Source organism: Medicago truncatula, chromosome 7, assembly GCF_003473485.1.
Source record: "Medicago truncatula cultivar Jemalong A17 chromosome 7, MtrunA17r5.0-ANR, whole genome shotgun sequence".
NCBI classification, from domain to species: Eukaryota; Viridiplantae; Streptophyta; class Magnoliopsida; order Fabales; family Fabaceae; genus Medicago; species Medicago truncatula.
In genome coordinates, this window is record NC_053048.1 from 39,683,949 (window position 1) to 39,709,018 (window position 25,070).

General features: G+C 31.3%; 2 protein-coding genes across 4 annotated transcripts; both read left to right on the plus strand.

The window, feature by feature from the left end:
• The first annotated feature begins 873 nt into the window (after window positions 1-873).
• LOC11441028 (nucleoside-triphosphatase) lies at window positions 874-23,442 on the plus strand. 3 transcript variants are annotated; one of them, XM_003624536.3, is made up of 9 exons: window positions 874-1,326; window positions 1,699-1,827; window positions 2,663-2,719; window positions 2,819-2,911; window positions 3,234-3,439; window positions 3,541-3,632; window positions 3,890-4,104; window positions 4,196-4,391; window positions 4,481-4,701. In XM_003624536.3, exons 1-9 carry the CDS (start codon window positions 1,021-1,023, stop codon window positions 4,621-4,623), a joined length of 1,437 nt encoding a protein of 478 aa, XP_003624584.2. In that variant the 5' UTR covers window positions 874-1,020; the 3' UTR covers window positions 4,624-4,701. The 3 variants fall into 3 exon arrangements, with proteins under 3 accessions (XP_003624584.2, XP_039683176.1, XP_003624590.2); XM_039827242.1 differs by lacking the exons at window positions 1,699-1,827; window positions 2,663-2,719; window positions 2,819-2,911; ... (3 more) ...; window positions 4,196-4,391; window positions 4,481-4,701 and adding exons at window positions 20,192-20,320; window positions 20,844-20,900; window positions 20,997-21,089; ... (3 more) ...; window positions 22,716-22,905; window positions 23,062-23,442 and having other exon boundaries at window positions 926-1,326; XM_003624542.3 differs by lacking the exons at window positions 874-1,326; window positions 1,699-1,827; window positions 2,663-2,719; ... (4 more) ...; window positions 4,196-4,391; window positions 4,481-4,701 and adding exons at window positions 19,539-20,018; window positions 20,192-20,320; window positions 20,844-20,900; ... (4 more) ...; window positions 22,716-22,905; window positions 23,062-23,442.
• LOC11436281 (nucleoside-triphosphatase) lies at window positions 11,505-15,890 on the plus strand. The gene is made up of 9 exons (XM_003624539.4): window positions 11,505-11,791; window positions 11,882-12,010; window positions 13,509-13,565; window positions 13,663-13,755; window positions 14,343-14,548; window positions 14,682-14,773; window positions 14,894-15,108; window positions 15,203-15,392; window positions 15,662-15,890. Exons 1-9 carry the CDS (start codon window positions 11,549-11,551, stop codon window positions 15,802-15,804), a joined length of 1,368 nt encoding a protein of 455 aa, XP_003624587.1. The 5' UTR covers window positions 11,505-11,548; the 3' UTR covers window positions 15,805-15,890.
• Window positions 23,443-25,070: the final 1,628 nt, after the last annotated feature.

Below are 25,070 nucleotides of genomic sequence, written 5' to 3' on the forward strand. Positions count from 1 at the left end.
GCGGTACATTCATAAATAGAACGCTTTTGCTACATTAACTTCTTAAAAAGGATAAATTTATGATCATTTTTATGAACCAAAACTATTTGTCGATAATTATGTAGTTAATGAGAGGTTATAAGCATTATACTTTTTTTTATATATTTTTTTTTAATATACACTTTTATGATTAATAAAAATTTATTATAAGAATGGTAATATAATCGAGTAACTTCATTTCAAGAATGGTAGAATGTGTCAAGGTTCAAATTTTGGGTGGTTTCAGAGTAGTTTAAGACAAAGTTCGAAAATGAAAAAATGAGAAAGAATCTAAGGCTGCATGTATATAAGTGTATTTCAGATTATATAAGTCGAAACTTTTTTTTTGTTTGGATTATATATTTTTATAATCAAACGGATGTAAAATTGAAAAAATGGAGGGTTGAAAAAAGAAAGAAAAAAAAAAACTATTGCTGCGTAAAAAGTGGGAAAATAAATTCTTTATAATAAACATGTACAATAATAAAACATGTACAAAATAATCATTTTGTACTAACTGCTACTTGGAAAAGCTGTGATAAACAACAAAAAAACTACAAAGTTATTCCAATCTTGTTTCTTTTCACTGCTGGCCTTTTATTTGTTTTGCAATTGGATTGGATTGAACTGGAGAGAAAATAAATTCAAACTTTTTTTTAGGAAGAATAAATTTAAACTTTTATTATTGTTAAAAAATAATTTGTTGTGAGTACTACTACAATATTAATATATAAATCTTTTTTTCTTTTAAATTAAATGTGTCTAACGATAAAACTCACACACACAATATGTTGAGAAATGAAGAATTACTTATGAGACTATAAATATGCTTTTTAATTTTATCATTTTAGGCAATTATCTCACAATGTCTCAACAAATTTTAAATACGTCCTTCGTGAATAATCTCTTGATTTTTTAAAGGGCCTAAAGACATTGACAGGAGAAAGAAAACTGCTCCACTTTATCATACTACATAGTATTATATATTAGTGGGAACTAAGAATGCAAGAGCTACCAACACTAGCTAGTTTCAAAATGGTTTTGCTTTGGCAAAACACCAAGAATATGATGAACTTTATGACACTCATCACATTTCTTCTCTTCATTATGCCTTCAATTTCTTACTCCCAATATCTTGGAAACAACATATTACTCACTAACCGTAAGATTTTCCCAAAACAAGAACCAATTTCCTCTTATGCTGTTGTGTTTGATGCTGGTAGCACTGGAAGCCGTGTCCATGTTTACCATTTTGATCAAAACTTAAATCTTCTTCATGTTGGTAAAGATGTTGAGTTTTATAATAAGGTGACAATAACATCTTTTTGGCATCAAAGTTTACTTTGTAGACATATATTTCCTGTTTTTATTTTTTAAATCATGTGTTCATTTTAATTTAGTAATAAGAGAAGATGAAATGTTGGTTTGTGATTATGCATTTTAATTTTGAGATAATGAAAACAATTTTTTTTTTTACATTTTCATTGTTATAAAAAAATACAAACAATTTTTCACTTCAATGGTTTAGTACCTTGTTATTATAAACTAAAATTAAAACAAATTTTAGAAAAATGAACATAACAAACTTTTTTTTTGAGGTAACATAACAAACATTTTTATAAAGTAGTTTTTATTAGAATTTAATTTCTCAACTTCTAACTTTAAAGTATTCTTTTATAGACAACGCCCGGTTTGAGTGCATACGCGGATAATCCAGAAGAAGCTGCAAAATCTTTGATTCCACTTTTAGAGCAAGCAGAAAGTGTAGTTCCTGAGGATCAGCGCTCCAAGACACCCATTAGACTTGGGGTAAATTTTTTGGTGTATTTTTTTATATTTTTTTATATCATGTTTTAGGTATTGAGTTTTCACCATCATTTAACACGGATTAATATTCGTCATAAAATCTGTCAGAACATAAGGTGGATTCTTATCTTCTAACTAAATTTCCACCATATGCAAAAAGAGTTATGAATTGAACATCTTATCACTTGCTCAAATGACTCAAATCCTTTATCGTTAATCTTGCAAAAGATTGAACCGTGGACAAAAAAACTATAGATGGAAAATATGAAATTTGCATGTATATAATTTCATCATTAAACTTAGTAACAATACCGTTTTTCTTTATATCCTAACCGTCATTCCTAACTAATTTTCGTCTATAATTTTGCAATTACTTTTTTGCATGATACAATTTTTATTTCGGTATCTAGATTTAAGAATGATTTGGCATTATTGTATGAAATTATGCATCTATTAGTCACAGTGTGTTAAACTCAAGTTGTTTGGTGGATAAACGTATCACATATGTGACATAATCTATTTCCTCAAGTCTCACATATAATTTTTTTTAGAGTGATTATTAATTCAATAAAATTAATAACCACTTGACCAAAAAAATAAAAATTAATAACCACTTACAATAGATAGATCAAATGATAAGAGACTTGAAGTATCTGGTTAATGGTTTGATTGGAAAATCCACGTTGTATGCTCCACAAATTTTTGACGGAGATTAATTATGCTAAATAGCGAGCGGTGAAAACTTTATACAGATAACATGATAATATTTTTTTAATTGGGTCAATATTTAAAAGGAGTTAGTAAACAGGAATTTGTAATTAACCAAATATTTATGCAGGCAACAGCAGGTTTAAGGCTTTTGAATGGGGATGCTTCTGAAAAAATACTGCAATCGGTAACCATAAGTTTAATTTTGTTATTCAATAGTTCAATAATGTTATAATTAGCTGTTAGGTGTTAAGCTTAATTTCGTGCTCCCATTTAATTACCTTAGGTAAGGGATTTGTTCAGCAATAGAAGTACCTTCAATGTTCAACCTGATGCAGTTTCTATTATTGATGGAACCCAAGAAGGTTCTTATCTCTGGGTATGACTTAAACTAAAGTTTTTTTTTCTTCTTTCTTTTCTGAAATTCATATAAGAATATTATTTGTGGTATGTGTTATGTTTTGAATAGGCTTCTTTTAAAAATTACGCTATTCAAGATTTGAATTTCTTGTATGGTATACATCAAATATTTTTTAGAAAGGAAAAATTGTTACTTAGCATTATTTTTTGTACAAAATTAAAATGTCAAAATGTTCTTTTTGGTGAAAAAAAATGATAAATTTCATGTAATAAACTTGAAAATTGGAAAATGAAGAAATAAGTAGACTAATTTGTAAACTTGAAACTTGTCATCTTTATAGGTGACAGTTAACTATGCATTGGGGAAATTGGGAAAAAAATTCACAAAAACAGTGGGAGTAATGGATCTTGGAGGTGGATCAGTTCAAATGGCATATGCAGTGTCAAAGTATACAGCTAAAAATGCTCCAAAAGTTGCTGATGGAGAAGATCCATACATTAAGAAGCTTGTACTCAAGGGAAAAAAATATGATCTCTATGTTCATAGGTTTAATTTCCCACTAGTTCTTCATATAATATATTGATTTCTCATAACATTTATACGATGCATGCCTAATATATTAAGGGCTTTTAATTTCTGTCTGCCAGTTACTTACACTTTGGTAGAGAAGCATCTCGAGCAGAGATTTTGAAGGTCACACATAATTCTCCCAACCCTTGCATTTTAGCTGGATTTGATGGTAAACACAAGTTATTTTCACAAGTTATTGAAGTTTTAAGTTGTTTGTTGAAACTTAATATATGCTAATTATTTAAGAGATTAAGTTGGCTGAAACAACTCTCGGTCTAGCCGATCGTTAGGTCAGGTACCGAGTTTAAAAAAAAAAAAATACTTGACTTAAACAAAAAAAAAAAAAACTAATATGGTCGATTTTCGATTTCACTTTTTTAATATTGCAATTTTTAGAATTAATAACAAATGTTCTGTTTTTCAAAGGGACATACACATATGCTGGAGAAGAATTTAAGGCCAATGCCCCTGCTTCTGGAGCCAATTTTAAAAAATGCAAAAAGATAGTTCGTGAGGCTCTTAAATTGAATTATCCATGTCCCTATCAGAATTGCACTTTTGGTGGAATTTGGAGTGGTGGAGGAGGAAGTGGACAGAGAATACTTTTTGCTGCTTCATCTTTCTTTTACCTAGCTGAAGATGTATGTATTATTATTGTTAATTTATTTCCCAATTATTTTGATAGTGTTCATTAACATTAAGCCTTTCTAATTACATTGTTTATTATTTTAGATTGGTTTGGTTGACCCAAATACACCTTATAGTCTCACACTTCGTCCTGTGGATCTTGAGACTGAAGCTAAGAAAGCTTGTACATTAAATCTTGAGGAGGCCAAATCAACTTATCCACTTCTTGTGGATTTCAATATAGTAGAATATGTATGCATGGATCTTATATATCAGTACGTGTTGCTCGTTGATGGATTTGGTAAGTTTAAAACTTTGATATTGTAATTTGTTGAAAATTACAATGATTAATGTCTCTATGCAATAATAATTGATTTTATTTGTTGGCAGGCCTAGACCCATTGCAAGAGATTACTGCGGGAAAGCAAATTGAATATCAAGATTCTCTTGTTGAAGCTGCGTGGCCACTAGGCAATGCTGTAGAAGCCATATCATCGTTACCTAAATTTGAACGATTGATGTATTTTATTTAAGCTTCTTGATATATGTTCAAGCACTACATGCCAGCTTTACCTAATATGAAATAAAACAAGTTTGACATCTTTTTTCCATTGAGTTTGTTTATTTACATATTAACTTGTTTTATTTATGAGTCTATGAAGTTTTTCGGTGTAAAATGAATATCCTCCGCGCTCAAGTTTAACGCTGCTGTTATGAGTATATGAAATTGAGAATATTGATAGCTTGTGGTGGCAATCAAATATTGAAATTTTTGTATCCGCAAAATCTTGGTAACAATCGAAACATTAACTTGTTTTTCAATGTTTTAAGATAAGGTTTTGAAAAGTTTGTTTGTTTAGTAGCAAATGCGGAAAATGGTAATGAAAATATCAAATTAAAAAGTTGTGGGATTAGATTTCATTAGTTAATTCTTTGATGTATTCTCTTGATTGATTATATATTTTTAATGTTTCAATTATATATGCATGCTCATCATACATTTTTATGTTTGACAAATGACGATTGATCTATTGTACATATTAACTTTCAATATCTCACTTAATTAATCGATATACAATGGTGGTTCGTGATTATAAATCTACTCTTATATCTTGCAACTAACATCTCCAAATGAACTTAATTTCACTTCTTTTCAATAAAAAGTCTATGTCTATCACTTTCTAAATCAAATAACCAGTTTTAAAGTTTCACATCATAAAAGCTTTAAGTACATGAATCAAGTCCTGGATATAATGAAATAAATATTATATATAACTAGTAAAATCAAGTATTTGCATCAACATCATAACTAACTACACCTAATATCAAGACAAAAAGGAAATTGGTTGCACATACTCATGGTAGCTAGTACAAAGAAATGAAGAGAAGATGAATTTGCATCAAAGATTTGAAGATTCAAGTTTCAATGCCTCGACACTAAACCGCCATAAAGTCGTTAAGCGAAATGTTGTTCTCGTAGCAAATTACTCTTTGCAGAATACCTCAAATGTTTTACTTAATTGCTTTCGGTTCGCGATGGCTTGCTCAACGAATCTCAAAGATCAGTGTTTCATTTAACTCTATGTGATATATGTTGTATACATGCGGCCCTTTGTGATTTTGATTTGGTCAAAGCTGATGTTGATATATTTTTTTATTAAAAATATTGTCGAATGTGCTCACACATGGAAATCAATACAAATTAAAAATTAAAGAAATTACATAACTGAAATTAAAACTTAAAAATAAATACTAAACATTAAAAAAATCTTCTCCTTCATCTTCAACCCTAATCTTCATTCTCAAGAATCAAAATCAATCTAACAAACCAAACCAAACCCAATCTTCATAACCGCATATCCAAAATCATTGGTTTTAAAAACTTGAGGATAAAAATACATTTTACATATATATAAAAAATACACACACGAGATTAACGTGGGTTTTAGCCTTTCGGTGATGAACTTAACTGATTAGTGATGAAGATGGGTGGGGTCGGAAAATGAAGGGAAATCCAATAAGTTTTGCCCAAGTAGTAATTGAATTAATTACCTTATATATCAAAACAAACAAAAAAGTGAAATTGAATTGCCTTGTCTTTATGAAAGGGATTTTACCCTTTATGAAGAACATAGTACATATTATCGGCATATAAAAAAGTAATAATGCACCAAAAAGAAAAAAAAAGAAGAATGCACCAACGGATTGTGTCTTGTAGATAAGTATAGTGAATGGATTATTCTTTTATGGTCAAGAGGCTTTCGTGTTTTGGTTATGCAATGATAAAATTAATTTTAAAAGAATTACCTATGTAAAATTGATTTTGTTTAAAAATGACTTGACAATAAAATTATACACTTCTAAAATGAGTTGACAAAAATTGTTTCTTTTAAGAAAAATCAAACATATCAAAATCAATTATATGATTTTAGAATCAAGTTTGTCTCATCCAAAACTAGAATCTTGTCTAGGTACTTATATTATATATTTTAATTAGAGTGATGTCTCTTTACTAGTTTTCTTCCTCTTCCTCTTCAAAGCGACCTTTACATTATTCGGGAGTGGAATATAAGGTGTTTCCCCCTTCTTCTGGCTCAAACTTTGATGAATGCAAAGAGATAACTCTTAAGGTTCTTAAAGTGAATGATCCATGTCCCTATTCGAATTGCACTTTTGGTGGGATATGGAATGGTGGAGGAGGAAGCGGAAAAAAAAAATCTTTTTGTTTCTTCGGCTTTTGCTTACTTAACCGAAGATGTAAAACATTATTGCTCTACCCGATTTATCTTGTTATTTTAATGGTATTTTCTATTAAGCATATACACTCGTCGGATTAGACGTGTCCCAACATCGGACACGTGTAAGTGTGTAAGTATTAGTTCTTCATAGGTTTTTCTTCAAGCATTTCTAATGACATTGTTTACTTTTGTTAGGTTGGTATGGATGAGCCAAATAAACCTAATTCCATACATCATCCGGTAGATTTCGAAGTTGAAGCTAAGCGAGCTTGTACATTAAACTTTGAGGATGTCAAATACACTTACCCACGTCTTACGGAGGAAAAGCGTCCATATGTATGCATGGATCTCTTATACCAGCATGTGTTGCTCGTTTGTGGATTTGGTAGGTTTTTTGTCTTGCATATCTTTTCTCTCTGTTATTAAATAAAACTAGCACAATTTTATAAAAAAATTTAACAAGTAAATGGAACCTAAAGTTTCTCTAAGAAATTGTTGCAAGTGTCAATTGTAATGTTGTCTTGTATTTGTTGCCAGGTTTAGATCCTCAACTAGAGATTACAGTGGGGCGGGGAATTCAATATCAGAATTCTGTTGTGGAAGCTGCATGGCCTCTAGCATTACCTAAATTTGAGAGATTAATGTATTTTATTTAGGCTTCTAGGCGAGCTGAAATATTTCAATTCAAGTATTTCAACCGTAAAAGCCAGCTTTATCAAAAATTAAATTAAATAAAAGTGGCTTGTTTTGTCTTTCCTTTCTTCCATACTTACACTGATCTTGTGGATATGGATCTCCAGCCATGTTCTTATGATGAGTTCGTTTATTTAAAAAAATGTTAATTATGAGAAAAAGAAACTAAATGTGTGCTTATTGTTCCGTACAAAAACTTATATAACCTACCGTGATACATTTAGTTGATATCGCAAAGAGCTGTGCTATTCGCAGCGAAAGAAAATGTCCCGAAAATATCACAAATAATTAAAATCGGTAGATCTTGGCTTAATTGGAAAACATGGATGGCCAAAGATCGAAGAGGTGGAGGAAGGGTATTAATGAACTAAATCGTGATCTTCTCGTGGTATAGTTTTTCTGGAAAACACGCGTTTCCCTATCGCAAATGTTAGTTTACATGAAAAAGTCTTATCAATTGAGCAAATGACATATCAACTTATCAAACGACTTGTCTTTAAACACCAAATTTTACTGTTGATTATAAAATTATAAGCTCAAACGATATTGCAAAAATAACATCTCAAGAAAACTATAATTTGTTGAGAGAAACTTGTTTACCAAACACATCTCATGTGATCAAACATGTTTGTAAGTTTTTTTTTTTTTTTTTTTGATATAGCTAAAAATTCAATAAATGTTGTTAGGTGCAGCCTGAACCGCATACAAAAATTCTCAGAAACAAATCCAACAGAAAGAAACAATCCCTCCTAAAACAGAAAGGAGGGAAGAAAAACAGCTAAAGCATAGAAAATCTAGTAAAGACAATTCCCCTAAAATTCCAAAGGATGCATTTCATGCTTGGTCCTTGAGGTGAACACTAGTCTTCTTATGTCTAGTTGAAACTCTGACAGAACTGTTATCATCTAAGGTTTTAGCAGCTTTCTTCCAGCCTTTCCTGCCTGGTTTAATAAAACCATCTTCATGAGAATGTTGCAGAAGCTACTGGTCAGCTTCCTTCAAATTGGCTAGGGTACCAGCTGTGTCTATATCATGCTCCAATGAGCTTTGACAGTTGCTCTTGTGAGCCTCATGGTCATTATCATGATCCAATGTGTCATCAGTAGTATCAGTGTCCTCATCCCCCCAATACTTACTCAAGATTTTACCATCTTTCAAACAGGCAGCAGACAAATTCTTAGGGCCAGCAGTGAAGTGAAACTTTCTCCTGTCTTTCCCTAACATCTCATCATTAGTAGTTATGGGAGAAATGATAGGCTGCAGTGTTAAATTATCATGAAAAAAGGATTCCTAGCATCACCAAGTGACACAACAGTAGCATTGGGGGGATGACAGCCTCCCAATTTTGCTACTCTGTTCCAGAGAGGAAGGACCTGTAATGGGGTATGACAGCCTCCCATTATCAGTGTCCTTACTTGAGTTCAAAGCAACAGGTTGAGAGTTCTTTTTGACCAAGTTACCAAGATCCTCTATGTTTGTGCTTTGAGCCAAGATCACCATCTCTAGGGAATTTTCTGCCACATTTGGATTTTTATCCATTTGCAAATCCAGTATAGTGTAGTAGATTCCAAGTCATTTGGTATAGCCTCCCCTGTTACCTGCTTAGTATCTGTCTTACGTAACTCAAAAGAGTTGTGAAGTGTGAGATTGTCGTCATTGTGCTGAGCACTAGCAGTTACATTATTGTCATCAAGAATGAGTTCAACTTCAGTGGTACTATCTTGTGGTATTTCTCCTTCCTCACAACCGTGCACTGGGACCTTATGAGTAATATTGTTGTCATAGGTAGCAGCAGACTTTTTACCAACTGCTGTAACTTTAGGTGGTGGAACTGTGTTAGCAGAAACAACAACATCATGCTTAGTGGCCATATCAGAGTTTTGTGTTGCATAGTAGCAAGTTTCTGAGGGACCTTCCCATTGGCAGCATTAAGTTTAGAGAAATTTTGGATGTCATGCCCTAAGGCCTTGCAGTGAGAACAAAACAGAGGGTATTTCTCATATTGCACCCCTATAGTCAAGGCATGACCATCCCTTTCCACAATTATGGATTCAAACAGCTTCTCAGACATGTTGACATCCACTAAGATTCTAGCAAAGAGGCCAAAACGCCTGGTTTGGGTTGCCTCATCAATGATGAGAGGAGTTCCCAAACTAGAAGCAATTTCAAACAAAGTTTGCTTTCCCCAATACTCTTGTGGGAGTTGCATTAATCTGACCCAAACTTGTGCATGTGTTTGTGCCTATGCCCTAGGTGCGAAATCCTTTGTCCAACAAAAGAATCTTAGAAACCCAGGTTTCAAATTCAGAGCACCAATTGCCCAAACCTGTTTCATATCTTCAATTGAACTAAAATGGAATTCGAAAAAACCCTTACCAAGAGAAATCAAGCTCCAATTCTACAGATTAGGCCAGAGATTGTGGAGTTTGGCCTTTAGAGCTTGTGTAGTTATCGGTGAATCTCCTTTGTGGAGAGTCAAACGGCCATGGAGGTTGCATTGGCACGAAACTAATCCTGCTTCATACGCGGCCTGTGAGATCTTAACACGCGCTGAATCGCCCATAATCACCTTCGGAGGAAGATTTGCCATAAAATTGTTATCGGACGAAGCACCAGAGGAAGAGTTGGAGAGTGCCTGAGCAAAGGACTTCCCAGATTCCGGCGATTGTTGTTTCTTTGTCAGAGGAGCATCCAAAGAAGCCATGGGCACACCATGATTCAAGGAGAACAGAGAAATAGGAGGTTCACCGTAGAGGAACCAACGAAGGTGAGAACAGTCCAAAGAGGTGGAGAAGAGGAGAATCTGTGTAGATCTGAGAAATCACCGTGAAGGTGAAGAAAACGCCGTGAAATAGACGTAGAAAGGTGGGAGAAACAGCGTCGGAGCTACGCTGGTGGTGGTTTAGGTCGCCGGAAAAAAAAAACGGTTACGGTGCACTCTCTCAGCGAGAGAGAAAATTAGAAAAATCATTTTCGTTTATCAAAGGTGCTTGAGTTAGAGAATAATTCTTAATTGAACATGTTTGTAAGTTATTTCTATAAACTATAACTTAACTTATTAATTAGCATTACAACATAGAGTTTCTACGCGAGTTTTTTTTTCTTTCTTTTCTGCCCCTATCACCAAAAAATTGATATGTTTGCTCCTAGTTCAATGCCTTTGTTCTTCATTTAACTTGGCAAACATAACCATTTTTTTTCAACTTCAAGCTTTTTCTGCATCTCCTGTGTGTTTTACGAATGAAATGGAGAACATACCTTTTTTTAATATCTTCTTTTGTGTTCTATATTTCAAATGGTGAACAGTCTTTTTTTTATTTTTTTTTATTTATATTTCAAATGACAACATGCCTTAAGTTTGTATTTTTCGTCTTTTTTGTTTTAATGAAAGAAAAAGGTTGTTTTTTAATTAAAAAATTCTAACTAAAAAAAGAAAAAAGCCAAGTAAAAAAATTAATAAGAATTAATGTTCGCCATTTTGAGTGGCAAACAGCTAATAAATTTGAAAAAAAAAATGTGTTCACCATTATGAATAGCAAACATCAAAATAGAAATAAAAAAAAAAGAAATAAGCATGTTGGTTAATTCACAACAAGAACATGCAGTTGAAAAATTGTGTATGTTCGCCAAATGAAATGGAGAACAAGGGCAATTGCATCAATACTTTTGAATAGAGGACAGACATATCATTTTTTTGTGAGAGGACAAGGAAATAAAAAATTTCTTTTAACGCATCCCTCAATGATTTTACTTGTTTAACTAATATCTTAATTCCTTGTCAGAATTATATCGTGTTCTGATTCGATCAAGAATAGATAATAGTAATATAATAGAGCACCCATACCCATATCTCTAATGAGTCTATCTTAGCCAACGAATTAAGACATAATTTAAGAGAAAGAAAACACGAGATAATCACGTTTCTTAAATTATTATTTCATCTTCACTTTTTCCATTTATACATAGTGGATTGTGAATCATAACCAACACATTCTGGAGCTAGCTAGCTAGTTTCAAAATTGTTAACATGGAGTTCCTAATTACACTCATTACCACTTTTTTACTCTTGTTAATGCCTGCAATCACTTCCTCCCAATATTTAGGAAACAACCTACTCACTAATCGAAAGATTTTCCAAAAACAAGAAACCTTAACATCTTACGCTGTCATATTTGATGCTGGTAGCACTGGTACTCGTGTCCATGTTTACCATTTTGACCAGAACTTAGATCTTCTTCACATTGGCAATGATATTGAGTTTGTTGACAAGGTGAGATTTTAAAAAATTACATTAATTAATTAATATCTCTTAGTAGTACATTTTTTGACAAGTCTTCATTAATTAATTGTTGTGATGTAGATCAAACCAGGTTTGAGTGCATATGCGGATAATCCTGAACAAGCAGCAAAATCTCTCCTTCCACTTTTGGAGGAAGCAGAAGATGTGATTCCTGAGGATATGCACCCCAAAACACCCCTTAGGCTTGGGGTGAGTTTTCTAGTCTCTCATCCATTTTACTATTTCTCACCTGTTATGTTTTTTTGAGTGAATATCAAAAATGAATTTTCGACATCGGAATCCTCTTTATTTATCTCAATTACAATATCTCAACCATCAAAATAAATCTTCTTATTTATTTGTAAGTGAATCTAGTTTTCTCTCATGTTTGATGATTGAGACGTTGCAGTATAAAAAAAACATGGACTTTCCTTTGGTTGTTCCTCATCTTCATAAAATCTTTGTGCGTATAAAATATTCTTAATTACGGTATAGTGTAAGATCTTTCTTCTCAATGACACCTCATGGATATGGGTTGTGGTAACTCAACCCTATGTGGCGGCTAGTGAGTCTCATCTAGACTATCCAATTAAGACCAAACTTTGAGTTTGATATTATAAATAAAATAAAAAGTCAAAATCGATATTAAAATCTAAATTGTCTGATCTTCATCCAAAGGTTTATATATGTTTACAATCACAATGTAGACAATCCAAATCTATCAATTATATTTTGATTTTCATCGTTGTATAGGTTGCGAGATATGACTTCTTTTAAATAGGGATTAGAACATTTAAGAATTTTTAAGACTTTGAAAATATAAATTTTATGTTTCAAAATTTACAATGAGAACAATTGAATAATATTGTTATAATTTATCTTTTAAAATTTAAAATTGAAAAAATATAATAAAGAAAGTTAAAATAATTGTTGAGTTAAAGTGTCAGTAGTTAAGTTCTAAATTAACTATGAACGAATATATTATTAGAGATATAAAAGATGTGACATATTCTTAATTTTTTAAAGTTTTCGTAGACCAGAGATGAAAGGTTTCTCCCTTTTGTAAAGATTAATATTATAAACAATGAATGAAAAGAGTTAGTTTGAAAATATAAGATCGATAGGTGGATCTTGTAAAAAGAGAAAATCAAATAGTGAAAATAGAAAGTTAGAAGAGAAATGATATTTGTACAATTATTTGTGACAAATTTTTGACAATTTTCTCTCTCATACTCACGTTATTCTCTTATTCTCTTTCTTCCTTTTTCTCTCTCCGTTATTTTTGACCAATAAAAATAGAAAAAAAAGAAATTGTCACAAAAGTTGTATCAAATAATTGTTCAAATATCACAAGTTAAAAACACACACTTTAACAAATAATATGAGGAAAATTCCACCTGACTACTTTTTTTAGTATTTCCTTTCCCGCATTAATTTGCATTCAAGGCTGATATTTGTACGGTGTCTGTCTATACCGGTGGTTACCTTTTGGAATTCAAACTCTAGTTATTAACATACTAACACACTAACAAACTAACATTTCACTATAAAAAATGTAGAGACCCTAGCTATACTAATAACATATTTAAGTCCCTTTAGAAAAAAACATATTTAAGCCCAACGCACATAAATGTTCAATTGGTTAAACATGTAAACGACAGCTTTAGTACATTAACATCTTTTCCAAATGTATATGATAATAATGCAGGCAACCGCAGGTTTGAGGCTTTTGAATGGGGATGCTGCCGAAAAGATATTGCAAGCGGTAACCATAATTAAGCATTATTTGCTATCTAATTGTTCAAGATTTTAGCAACTATACCTTAATTGGGTTTCAAATGCCTAAAGCTTTTGTTTTCTAGACAAGGAATATGTTCAGTAACAGAAGTACCCTCAACGTTCAAAGTGATGCAGTTTCTATTATAGATGGAACCCAAGAAGGTTCTTATATGTGGGTACGTATGATTTATAAAAGGTTTAATGATGTGTTTCATCCTTGCAATTAGGTGTCATTTAAAAATTAGTCGCTGTAATCGCTAATCCTGACAATTTACCCTTGCATTGTTTAATCATTTAAAATTTCGTCCTTTGACCAACTTAATCACTACCAAGTCATCAAATTAGCAAAATGGCATAGGAATGGACAAAAATACCCTCGACTTTATTATGAGAAGAAGATGAAGATAGGGGTAAAAATGTCATTTCACGAATGGATGACGAGGGTATTTTTGTCCATTCCCATGTCATTTTGCTAATTTGATGTCGTGACAGTGATTAAGTTGGTCAAATGACGAAATTTTAAATGATTAAACAATGTAAGAGTAAATTGTCAGGATTAGCGATTACAGGGACTAATTTTTAAATGACGCCTAATTGCAAGGACGAAACACATCATTAAGCCTTTATAAAATTACATTTTCTTTATGGATTTTGTTTTTTGGCAGAATATATTGTTAATAAGTGTTTGTACTATATATTTTCATTATAATTGTGTGGTATTTTGTGCCCTGGATTTAAATTGGCAACCTTGTCATCTTTATAGGTGACAGTTAACTACATATTGGGGAATTTGGGAAAAAGCTTCACAAAAACAGTGGGAGTAATTGACCTTGGAGGTGGTTCAGTTCAAATGACATATGCTGTGTCAAAGAAAACAGCTAAAAATGCTCCAAAAGTTGCAGATGGAGAGGATCCATATATAAAGAAGCTTGTACTCAAGGGAAAGCAATATGACCTCTATGTTCATAGGTTTTCTTCTAATTCTTTTTTCTTTTTTATTGAAGAGTTTTTTTTTTTTTTTTTTTTGTAATTCTTGATGTATATATGAATGTACAATGAGTAATTAATTTATTATATTAAGGTCTTAATTTCTTTCTTGTAGTTACTTGCGCTTTGGCAAAGAAGCAACTCGAGCACAGGTTTTGAATGCAACTAATGGATCTGCTAACCCTTGCATTTTACCTGGATTTAATGGTAATTAAGCGTGTGAAAAGCTTCAAATTTCAAGTACATTTTTATATATACTGCTATTTTATTTTGATGACCATAAAGAATACAAATAACAAAGGAATTACTTTTTTTTTCTCTTCAAAGGGACCTTTACATATTCAGGAGTGGAGTACAAGGCTTTTTCCCCTTCTTCTGGCTCAAACTTTAATGAATGCAAAGAGATAATTCTTAAGGTTCTTAAAGTGAATGATCCATGTCCCTATTCGAGTTGCACTTTCAGTGGAATATGGAATGGTGGAGGAGGGAGTGGACAAAAGAAACTTTTTGTTACTTCAGCTTTCGCTTACCTAACTGAAGATGTAAAATACTATTGCTTTACATGATAGTGCGGTGATTATGTTGTTTTAATGTTATTCTTCATGCATTTCTAATGGAATTTTTTTATTTTTTTAGGTTGGTATGGTTGAGCCAAATAAACCTAATTCCATACTTCATCCAATAGATTTCGAAATTGAAGCTAAACGAGCTTGTGCATTAAACTTTGAGGATGTCAAATCCACTTATCCACGACTTACAGAAGCAAAACGTCCATATGTATGTATGGATCTCTTATACCAGCATGTGTTGCTCGTTCATGGATTTGGTAGGTTTCTTGCACTATGAAATAAATACTATTTAAAAAAAAAAAATTCTATCATAAGTACAACTCAAATGGTAAAAAATACAAAACTTTTGATATATTAAGGCGCGAGTTCAAACCCGCACTAGTACTATATCTACACTTAGTATGTCTCGGTGTTGCTGTCAGGCTATTTGAAACCAAAAAAGCAATTTTACATGGATCATACCTTTATCTAAGAAATTGTTGGTCAAATGTTTCGATTATAATGATTGTCTTGTATTTGTTTGCAGGCTTAAGTCCACGAAAAGAGATTACAGTAGGTGAAGGAATTCAATATCAGAATTCTGTTGTGGAAGCTGCATGGCCTCTAGGTACTGCTGTGGAAGCTATATCAACGTTACCTAAGTTTAAGCGATTAATGTATTTTATTTAAGCTTTTAGAGATGACAAGATATTTCAGTAACAGCTAACTTTATCAAAAATTAAATAAAACTGGCGCATTTTGTCTTTCATTTCTTACATCACATACTTATATTGATCTTGTGCATTTGGATCTCCATGTTCTTATGTTGAGTTCGTTTATTCTTAAAAACGGTTAATTATGAGAAAATGAAAATGAAAGTATGTTTGTTTTTGTCACTGAAAAAATCTATTAGCTAATGTGATAAATTCAGTAGATAATTTTTAACTGATTTTTGGCAAAAAGCTGAGCTAGAAATTAAAAAAAAGATGTCTTTTAAAGTTTGATTTCCCATTTACGTATATAACCTTAGCCCAAACAGTTAGATGCTTTGGATAGTTCCATTAGTAATGAGAGTGAATTGAATTATTATTGGTAAAGCATGTTGACGCATAACGGATGCAAGAATTAGCAAGAGTTAAACCTAAGAGCTAAACAAACAAGTTGCAAGCAACAAATATGTCAAATAAGGGTTTTCGGAATCCACCATAATTGAGAAAATTCTCGATAATTTTATTGAATATGAAAAATTGTCTCCCAAGCCACGAAAGTTTAGTTTAAATACTAGAGAAATAACAAAACATAATGGGCCGAAAATAACAAACTAAAATAAAACCGAAAAATAATAAATTTGCTGAAATAATACAAATGTGGTTTTGGGCCTTCGGATGATTTTGAACGCCTAAATTCACCCATACGTGAACTCCGGGGCTTTCCAAAAAGGTATAATCATCAATCCGACATCGGATGCTAAATCTACACTATTCTCATTGAACCTTTTTTGCACGTCACTTCATCTTCGATACGTGCAGCCAATTTGCTTACATCACATATAAGAGTTCCAATTGCAAAAGTTCAAACTAATTTGATTTTACCCTCACCTTGTGTTAGGAAGCTAAATCCTATCACTAACAAAACTATAGAAAACTAGGATTCTAAGCTAAAAGAACAAGAGAATAGAAATCAGAAAGAAAGTTCCATGGTTCAGCTGTTAGAAAGTTCCATGGTTCAGCTGTTAGACAAAGTAAAAGATTATTCATTGTGGTGGCCTAAGGCTCATAAGGCTGTTTTTGTTTTTGGTGACCAATTGTGGTGGTCGAGTCCTTTGTCTTGTTTAGGCATTGGCTGATCTCTTGGTGTAACTTTGACTGAACTGCTTGTTCTTTTTTAGTGGTCTTTTTGGTAAACCTTATGCTGAGAGGACTGCTATAGCACTCTTAATATAATCCAAATTTGTCTGTTAAAAAAAAAAAAAAAAAAACTATCTAAGAGAAAATAAAATAATTTTTCATTCATTTTACTCCATTTCCCTAATGAGACAATACACTCAATATATATAATAAATAGATCATAAGTTATTGTGGCCCTACGTCTCCCCAAATTTAATGTGAATTTTTTCTGCCTTAGCATGCTCCTTGCCATGTCTAGTACACTTATATTTCTTCTTTTTGTAAGTCGATTATGTTAAGACCTGTTGGGTGTTTTTACTTCATGTATGATTCCTTGACTTGAACAATAAGCCTCAACTCTCTTGAGGTGTACTCCAGACCTCCATCAAATCTGAGAATCTTCAGCATCTTCCCACTTTGCTTCAAATTTCAAGAGAAAGAAACGTATGAACAAGAAACTAATTGCTAAAATACGTCAAAAAAACAATAAACAACAAAATGTGTAAATGGTAGTATTCCAACCAAACAACAAAATGTATGAACATTACATATATCATTTGAATGACTAGTAAGATTGAAATCATGTGAAGAAATGAGTGAACTCCTTAATTTGAAGATGAAACACAAGAACTAATGCATGCATGGCACATGTCTTATCAAACTTATAAACTATCTTAACCAACTTCAATCTTTCCTTGCACGTTGTTTCTTAAGTAGTTAGTTGAATGCAACATTGCCAATTCTTGAAATTCCAACCCATGGTGACCTTTTCAAACGTGACATGTCTGACCTTCGAAGATTTACTCTTTGAATGTAGCTTTTACTCGAATAAATCATCTCAAGAATATTTAAAACTGTTTGTTTATGCACATGAAAAAAATCTCATTCAACTTACACCATCGGTTTCAAAACTAAATTTTGAACTTTTCATCATATAACAAAGTGTTGTTCTGTGGTAAAAACTTTTAACTAAAGAAAATTATGTGGTGAAAACATAGTGTATGTTTAGTTCTACGATGATAAAAATTGATTTCGAGTGAATTAATTTTAGAAAATTATTTGTTTAAAAGTAAGCTGAATGTAAATGATTTATGTTTAGATATGTTTATGTAGTAAAACTGAGTTGAACAATAAATTTAAGTCTAAAAGTAAATTATAAAATTAAAAACTACAAATTCTAACTTTAAATAAAATCAATTAAAAATACAAAATTAATTCCACTCAATTTTTTAAAAAAAACTACAAATTCTCAATTTAAATAAAATCAATTAAAAAGACAAAATTAATTCTACTCAATTTTTTTTGTACAAATTCTACTCAAAATTAAATATTAAATATACATGTCAAAATCAATTTTAAATTTCTACGATCAAAAAATGGAACCAAATATGCATCCGGTGTTTAACCTTAAGTTTAAAATCTCAATGCAACTACAAAAAGAGAATTTAATTTTTTTTTTTGATGTGACGGTTTATACGAGCAACTCTTCCACAGGCACAAACCTAAATGAAAATCATTTGGACACACACATTTAAAAAGTATAAATAAATAAATAAATTAGTTACATTATTTTTTACTTTTATCTCTTAATTTTGTTTATCTATGAATGTGTATCTAAGATCACACCCAATGGTGAGGTCGTAACCATTTAATATACACCCCCATTACGAAAGGGAAAAAAATTTGGGGTCTTATAGGACCTAGGGTCTCACATTAGCATCTTATTCTTAACTTTTCATTAAATTAATTAGTTTGCAATGTTTGTTTGGTATGCTATGTTGACTCATTTAAAACGTTTGTTAGAGGTGTTGCATTTGAGTGATTGAATGCGTATTAGGTACTATTATTTAAAAATTTACAAATAAATGATATGTACACGTGAGACTTGTTTAAGTATTCAAAATTGAATATCTACATTGCGGATGCTTTAGCTGTTTTTTATTTGTGTTTCTGACGGACCAAACTTTCTCCATATATACCATGTGCACCAATTAACAAAGGACAAAATACATCTTTTTCTACCGGGAAAGACAAAATACTCCTTATCAACTTAAGCTGGAAGTAGAAACCTATGGTCAATATGCAACTTTGATAAAATACCACAAATATATAAATATCCAAAGATAGGTGCATTTCCTCGTGAATCACGCCTATGAAAACAATTGTTTTTCAAACATAGGTGCATTACCTCGTGTATTTTTTGTATGATTATTTAATTCTTTTTTTATAAAGGTGTATGATTATTAACTTAAATAATTGTAATTTCTTAAAATTTATATTTTTTAAAAACTCTTTATAACCATTAAAATTAGATTTTAAATTAAGAATTATATGAATATGTGCATAAATTTTGTCCTTCTTTTTGTACAAACAAGACAATAGCTAATATCATTGACATATTAGTTTTGTGTTTATTTAAAAATAATATGTTAGATCACTTTTTTTCTAAAGTTAATATCAATCAAATATATATATAGATTTTTAAATGGACTAATTAATAAATAGGGGTACAATACTTCCCCTCTCCTCTCCTCCTTAAACAAAAAAAATAAATAAATACCTCCCCTCCCCAAATAAACTAAAGATACATTACTTTCAAAAATGTCAATCTCTTACCTAAAAATAAACATATGATTAGTAAGGTCAGATTTGCAGCATAATATTTTAATCAAATTGGAAATACTCCTTCAACTCCTCAAACTAATTATATATATGCTAGTTGTTTTATAACCGGTTTCAAAATAGTTTCCCTTCCCACTATCTCTTCCTACAACAAGCATGGAGTTTCTAATTAAACTCATCACATTTCTACTCTTCTTGATGCCTACAATCTCTTCCTCCCAATATCTTGGAAACAATATACTCACCAATCGTAAAATATTTCCAAAACAAGAAACTCTAACCTCGTACGCTGTCGTCTTTGATGCTGGTAGCACCGGTAGCCGTGTTCATGTCTACCATTTTGATCAGAACTTAGATCTTCTTCACATTGGCAACGATGTTGAGTTTTATAATAAGGTTATTAATTAAATATTACATCTTGGCTTTACAAGTTTCGTAAGAAATAAATAATATATGTTCTTGAATTATGGACAGATTTATTTATTTTTTCTTCTTAAATTACTATCGTTACTTAAACTTTTGTTAATGCATGTATGAGTTATAATATCTTCATTGTGTTCATGTTGTAGACAACACCCGGTTTGAGTGCATACGCAGATAATCCAAAGGAAGCAGCAGAGTCTCTGATTCCACTTTTAGAGCAAGCAGAAAGAGTGGTTCCTGTTAATCTGCAACCCAAAACACCCGTTAAGCTTGGGGTGGGTTTTCTAACAATGTCTTAATTTTGATGGTTGACTATCACTTTTTTATTTAGATTATAACTTTTTTTAGAGGAGATTACAACTTAAAATTTAGTAACTTTTTTTGTAAATTAATACTAAAAAACCAAAATTATTTGTCATGTTTGTTGTAGAAAACAATATTTGTTAATGTTGAATCATTACAGAAATTTATTAAGAGAAAAATATGAAACTTATCTTTATTTCTTTTTTTTTTTTTTTTAGTACAAATCTTATCTTAGGTGTCAATTAGCTACAGAAATTTACTTTTTCTATTATTATTTTTTTTGTGTCAATTAGTCTTGTGATTAGAAATTAACCTTTTTAAGATAAATAAGTAGAGAATCAGGATTTCAAAATTAGCCTCTGGATATATTATACGATATCTCTATCAATTGAGCAATACTCACCACGACTTTTTACTTCTTATTTTGGTCATTAATTCTCTAGTGTTTTCTTCTAATAATAAAACTTTTTTTTAAAAATTTATATGATAATGCAGGCAACAGCCGGTTTAAGGCTTTTGGATGGAAATTCTTCCGAATTGATATTGGAAGCGGTAATTGTATATATGAACTTCATTTCTTATGTTGTTTAATGTTTTTAACACTTTTTTGGGTCTTAAATGTTTACAGCTTTCATTTCCATATCTTAGGTGTCGAGTTTGCTCAAAAAGAGAAGCACGTTTAACGTACAATCAGATGCAGTAGGAATTATTGATGGTACACAAGAAGGTTCTTATTTATGGGTATGACATACACTGAACTAAAAGTGTTGTTTATATTCTATTTTTCTGATAATATATTTGTGAGTAAATAGACAAATTAATCTTTACAATTATTATAAGTATTGATTAAAATATTATTTGGTTTTTGAGAACGAACTATAAGCAAAAGTGGTAATTAAATGGTTAATGTATGAGAGAGTATAATATAAACTACATACATCATTGATTGAATGAATCTAAAAGTCAAAATTTACTTATATTAAAAAACGGAGGGAGTATCTTATTAATGAGAATATGTTGTTTGGTGAAAATGAGAATGTAATGTGGAATGAAATTAAAAACATTGTTGAAAATATTTGTGTTTTACCTTTTTAATGTTGGAAACAAAAAATTGTATTGTCTCGAAAAAAAACCGCACCAATCGATCCAACTCAAACCACATTGGTTTGGTTTGGTTTGGTTCGGATTGTATTTTAAAAGTCAACCGAATCAAACCAAACCGCATGTTTTTTTATCTTGCAGTTCGGATGACTTTTAACCTCAAAACCGAACCAAACTGCACCGCGAACACCCCTAGGTAAAAGGTAGTGATTTTAGCACGACGTCCAAGATGTGAATTTATTCTTCACATTAAATGTTGAAACTTACTATAAATACAATACCCTAAAAAAATTTCAATAATATCTGTCAATAATAACCGATACAAATCACACCGCAAAAACCCCTGCTACATGATAAAATTGTTGCAGCGAAACCATTTTATTTTATTTTTGATAGAGTAGTGGAAACAATTTGAAAAGTGCTTTCCTAACCTTGCAACATTTGTGTAGGTGACAATTAACTATGTTTTGGGAAACTTGGGAAAAGATTTTTCAGAGACAGTGGCAGTAGCTGATCTTGGAGGGGGATCAGTTCAAATGGTATATGCAGTCTCAAGAGAACAAGCAAAAAAAGCTCCACAAGTACCTCAGGGAGAGGATCCATACATAAAAAAGATTGTACTTAAAGGAAAGAAATATTACCTCTATGTTCACAGGTTTTATTCTTATTCTTGGATATAAATTACCATTTACCAGTGTGAAAAAATGTTTAGATATATATATGTCTTGCTAATGTTTATTTCTTTCAGTTATTTGCGGTTTGGCAAAGAAGCATCTCGTGCTGAAATTTTGAAAGTCACTAATGGTTCTCCTAATCCTTGCATTTTAGCTGGCTATCATGGTAAACACACGCAACTTCATTGATTTACACATATCTTTCTAGCATAAACCATTCTTATAACATGAACCTTTTTATTCTGCAAAGGCACATATACATATTCAGGAGAGGAGTATAAGGCATTTTCTCCTGCTTCTGGCTCCAACTTTGATGAATGCAAAGAGATAATTCTTAAGGCACTTAAAGTGAATGATCCATGTCCTTATGGGAAATGTAGTTTTGGTGGGATATGGAACGGTGGAGGAGGAAGTGGGCAGAAAACTCTTTATGTTACATCATCATTTTATTACGTGCCTACAGGGGTATGTATCGAGGATTTCATGTCGGATTTCATGACATTCACTCATTTGATGACCATTTGATCAGAATAGGCATTTTTTGAACTGGATCTTGATCGAACTTCGACTAATATTATTTGTACACGTGTAGGTTAATATTGCTGATCCAAATAAGCCCAATTCCAAAATTCGTATCGAGGATCTGAAAACTGGAGCTGAGCAAGTCTGTAAAACAAAATATAAGGATGCCAAAGCCACATATCCACTTATTTATGAGGATAGTCTTCCATATGCATGCTTGGATCTTATTTACCAATATACATTGTTTGTTGATGGATTTGGTAAGTTTGCATGCTTGAAATTGCATTCACTATTATTTTACTGTCATATTCAAATTAAGATGACATACTCAAAAATAGGAGCATACCTCTAGTATTCTTAGGCAACCTAAGTTAATGTCTTTTAAGTTAACAAAAAACATCTATTTGTTGACGCAGGCCTAGACCCATTGCAAGAGATTACCGTGGCAAATCAAATTGAATATCAAGATGCCCTTGTGGATGCAGCATGGCCTCTAGGCAATGCAATAGAAGCTATATCATCATTGCCCAAATTTGATCCTTTCATGTACTACTTTATTTAAGCTTCTAGAATTAAATATGGGATACTTTAGTGTTAAACACTAAGAGCTGTATCATCAACACTCTCTCTAATACCCACTATCTTATTAGTTTATATCATTGTGGTCTGCATTTTGAAAATAGAAGACATACATTGATTCCATTCGACAAAAGAGTGGATGTTATACAGGGTGTTCAAACGTAAGTGTTGCCAACATTCTTTATAAAATAAACATAAAACATCTAATTTTTCATTAATTTTGTTGCATATGGCTCGCTTATGTTATGGTTAAAATAGTAAAGCAGAGCAGTTGTTGCAACATCAATCAAATTTTGCTTTAAATTAATCAATTATCAATGGCGTCGACCACGTTGGAGATCCGAAGACATGAGTATTTTAGATACTTGAATATAATCATATGTGTAGACTTTTGTACTTTGTCATTTTGTGCCATTAACATAAATGTTGTGAATTTGTTCGTAGATTCATCCTTTTTAATTTTAGCAAATATACAACATTATTAATTTAAATGAATGAATATGATTTATTTTTGTAAAAATAAAATAAAAATAATGTGTAATGAAACGAAGATTTTATGCAGATCGTCCCATTGGAGTTGCGGGGAAATTGTGGATCTTATAATATATATTTCATCTCTATGTAAACTTTCCTTTTTGTTCAGATAAGTATTCTTCGTTTCTATGTTAAAATTTAATAGGTAAAATCTCTTATCTTTTTTTTTTTTAACTTTGTTTCCATTCTTTTTTTTTAAATCTAATTTTTGTGGAATGATTGTCATAATATTCTACTCGTTTTTGAAAAATTTCATTAAAAAATATGAAGGTTAGATATGAGATGACTCGGCAAATACACATCTTTAAATGACTCGACAAATACACATTTTTAAATAGCATCATCGTCAAATATCACATCTTTATATAACACATTTTTAAATCACACATCTTCAAATAGTATATCTTTATATAACACATTATTTTCACATCGTGGAATAACACATCAATTTCACATCATCAAATAATTCACAAATCACACTTAATTAAATAATTCCTCAATTAATATCTAACCAATTCAAAAGATATGATAATGAAAATAACAGACATTTATTCATGCTTTTGATCAATTGATAAAAAAAAAAAATGAAAATCAAGTAACAGTTAGAATATCACATGGAATTTAAATAAAATAGACATGGCAACCAGGAGCGAGCACGGCAATATGAATTGAATGGAACAACAACGTGAAAGAAACAAGTAGAAAATATATGGGTCACGGCTGACAGTAAGGATCAAACAACTCTTTAATTGAAATTGAAACAGGGAGGCAAGGCAACATCAAGTAATTGATTTGGATTCGCACGACACATTTATGATTTTCCAACAATTAAAACTCAATTTAACAGCTACGAATTCATAAACAATACGACAACAACAATAAGAAGTAACACGCAGGAGTAATAAGATTAAAGTACACAACAAGCAATTAGAGCACAAATTTTAATTTAAACATAGATTCATCAAATAAGGAAACAACAAAAAATAACAACCTGTCACTACCCATATGTTCATACAACCTTATGATGAATATAACTCCCCCCTTACCTCTAGTTTTGCGAAATTGATGATTTCCTACGTTGAAATCTCTCTAAGTTCTTCTGGCTATTCCTCTTTGCCTCTTCTCTCCATAGTCGGTAACCCTTTTTCTCTCATTCTCTTCTCTATTTATAAGCTTTAATAGAGTTTGTTATCAATCTTTTTATGTTAATATATGTCCTCTAGATTTGTTACTAATCTTTTCATATTACTATTTGCACCTCTATATTTTGTTACTATTATTTCTGTAACTACACTGTCTTGCTATTCACACT

Excerpts from the sequence above, each read along its gene's own strand:
- LOC11441028 (XM_003624536.3), top strand. The coding sequence starts at position 1,021 with ATGCAAGAGCTACCAACACTAGCTAGTTTCAAAATGGTTTTGCTTTGG. Across the intron at positions 1,327-1,698 it reads ATGTTGAGTTTTATAATAAG|ACAACGCCCGGTTTGAGTGC; the intron begins GTGACAATAACA and ends ATTCTTTTATAG. Across the intron at positions 4,105-4,195 it reads TCTTTTACCTAGCTGAAGAT|ATTGGTTTGGTTGACCCAAA; the intron begins GTATGTATTATT and ends TTATTATTTTAG.
- LOC11436281 (XM_003624539.4), top strand. The coding sequence starts at position 11,549 with ATGGAGTTCCTAATTACACTCATTACCACTTTTTTACTCTTGTTAATG. Across the intron at positions 13,756-14,342 it reads AAGAAGGTTCTTATATGTGG|GTGACAGTTAACTACATATT; the intron begins GTACGTATGATT and ends TCATCTTTATAG. Across the intron at positions 14,549-14,681 it reads TATGACCTCTATGTTCATAG|TTACTTGCGCTTTGGCAAAG; the intron begins GTTTTCTTCTAA and ends TCTTTCTTGTAG.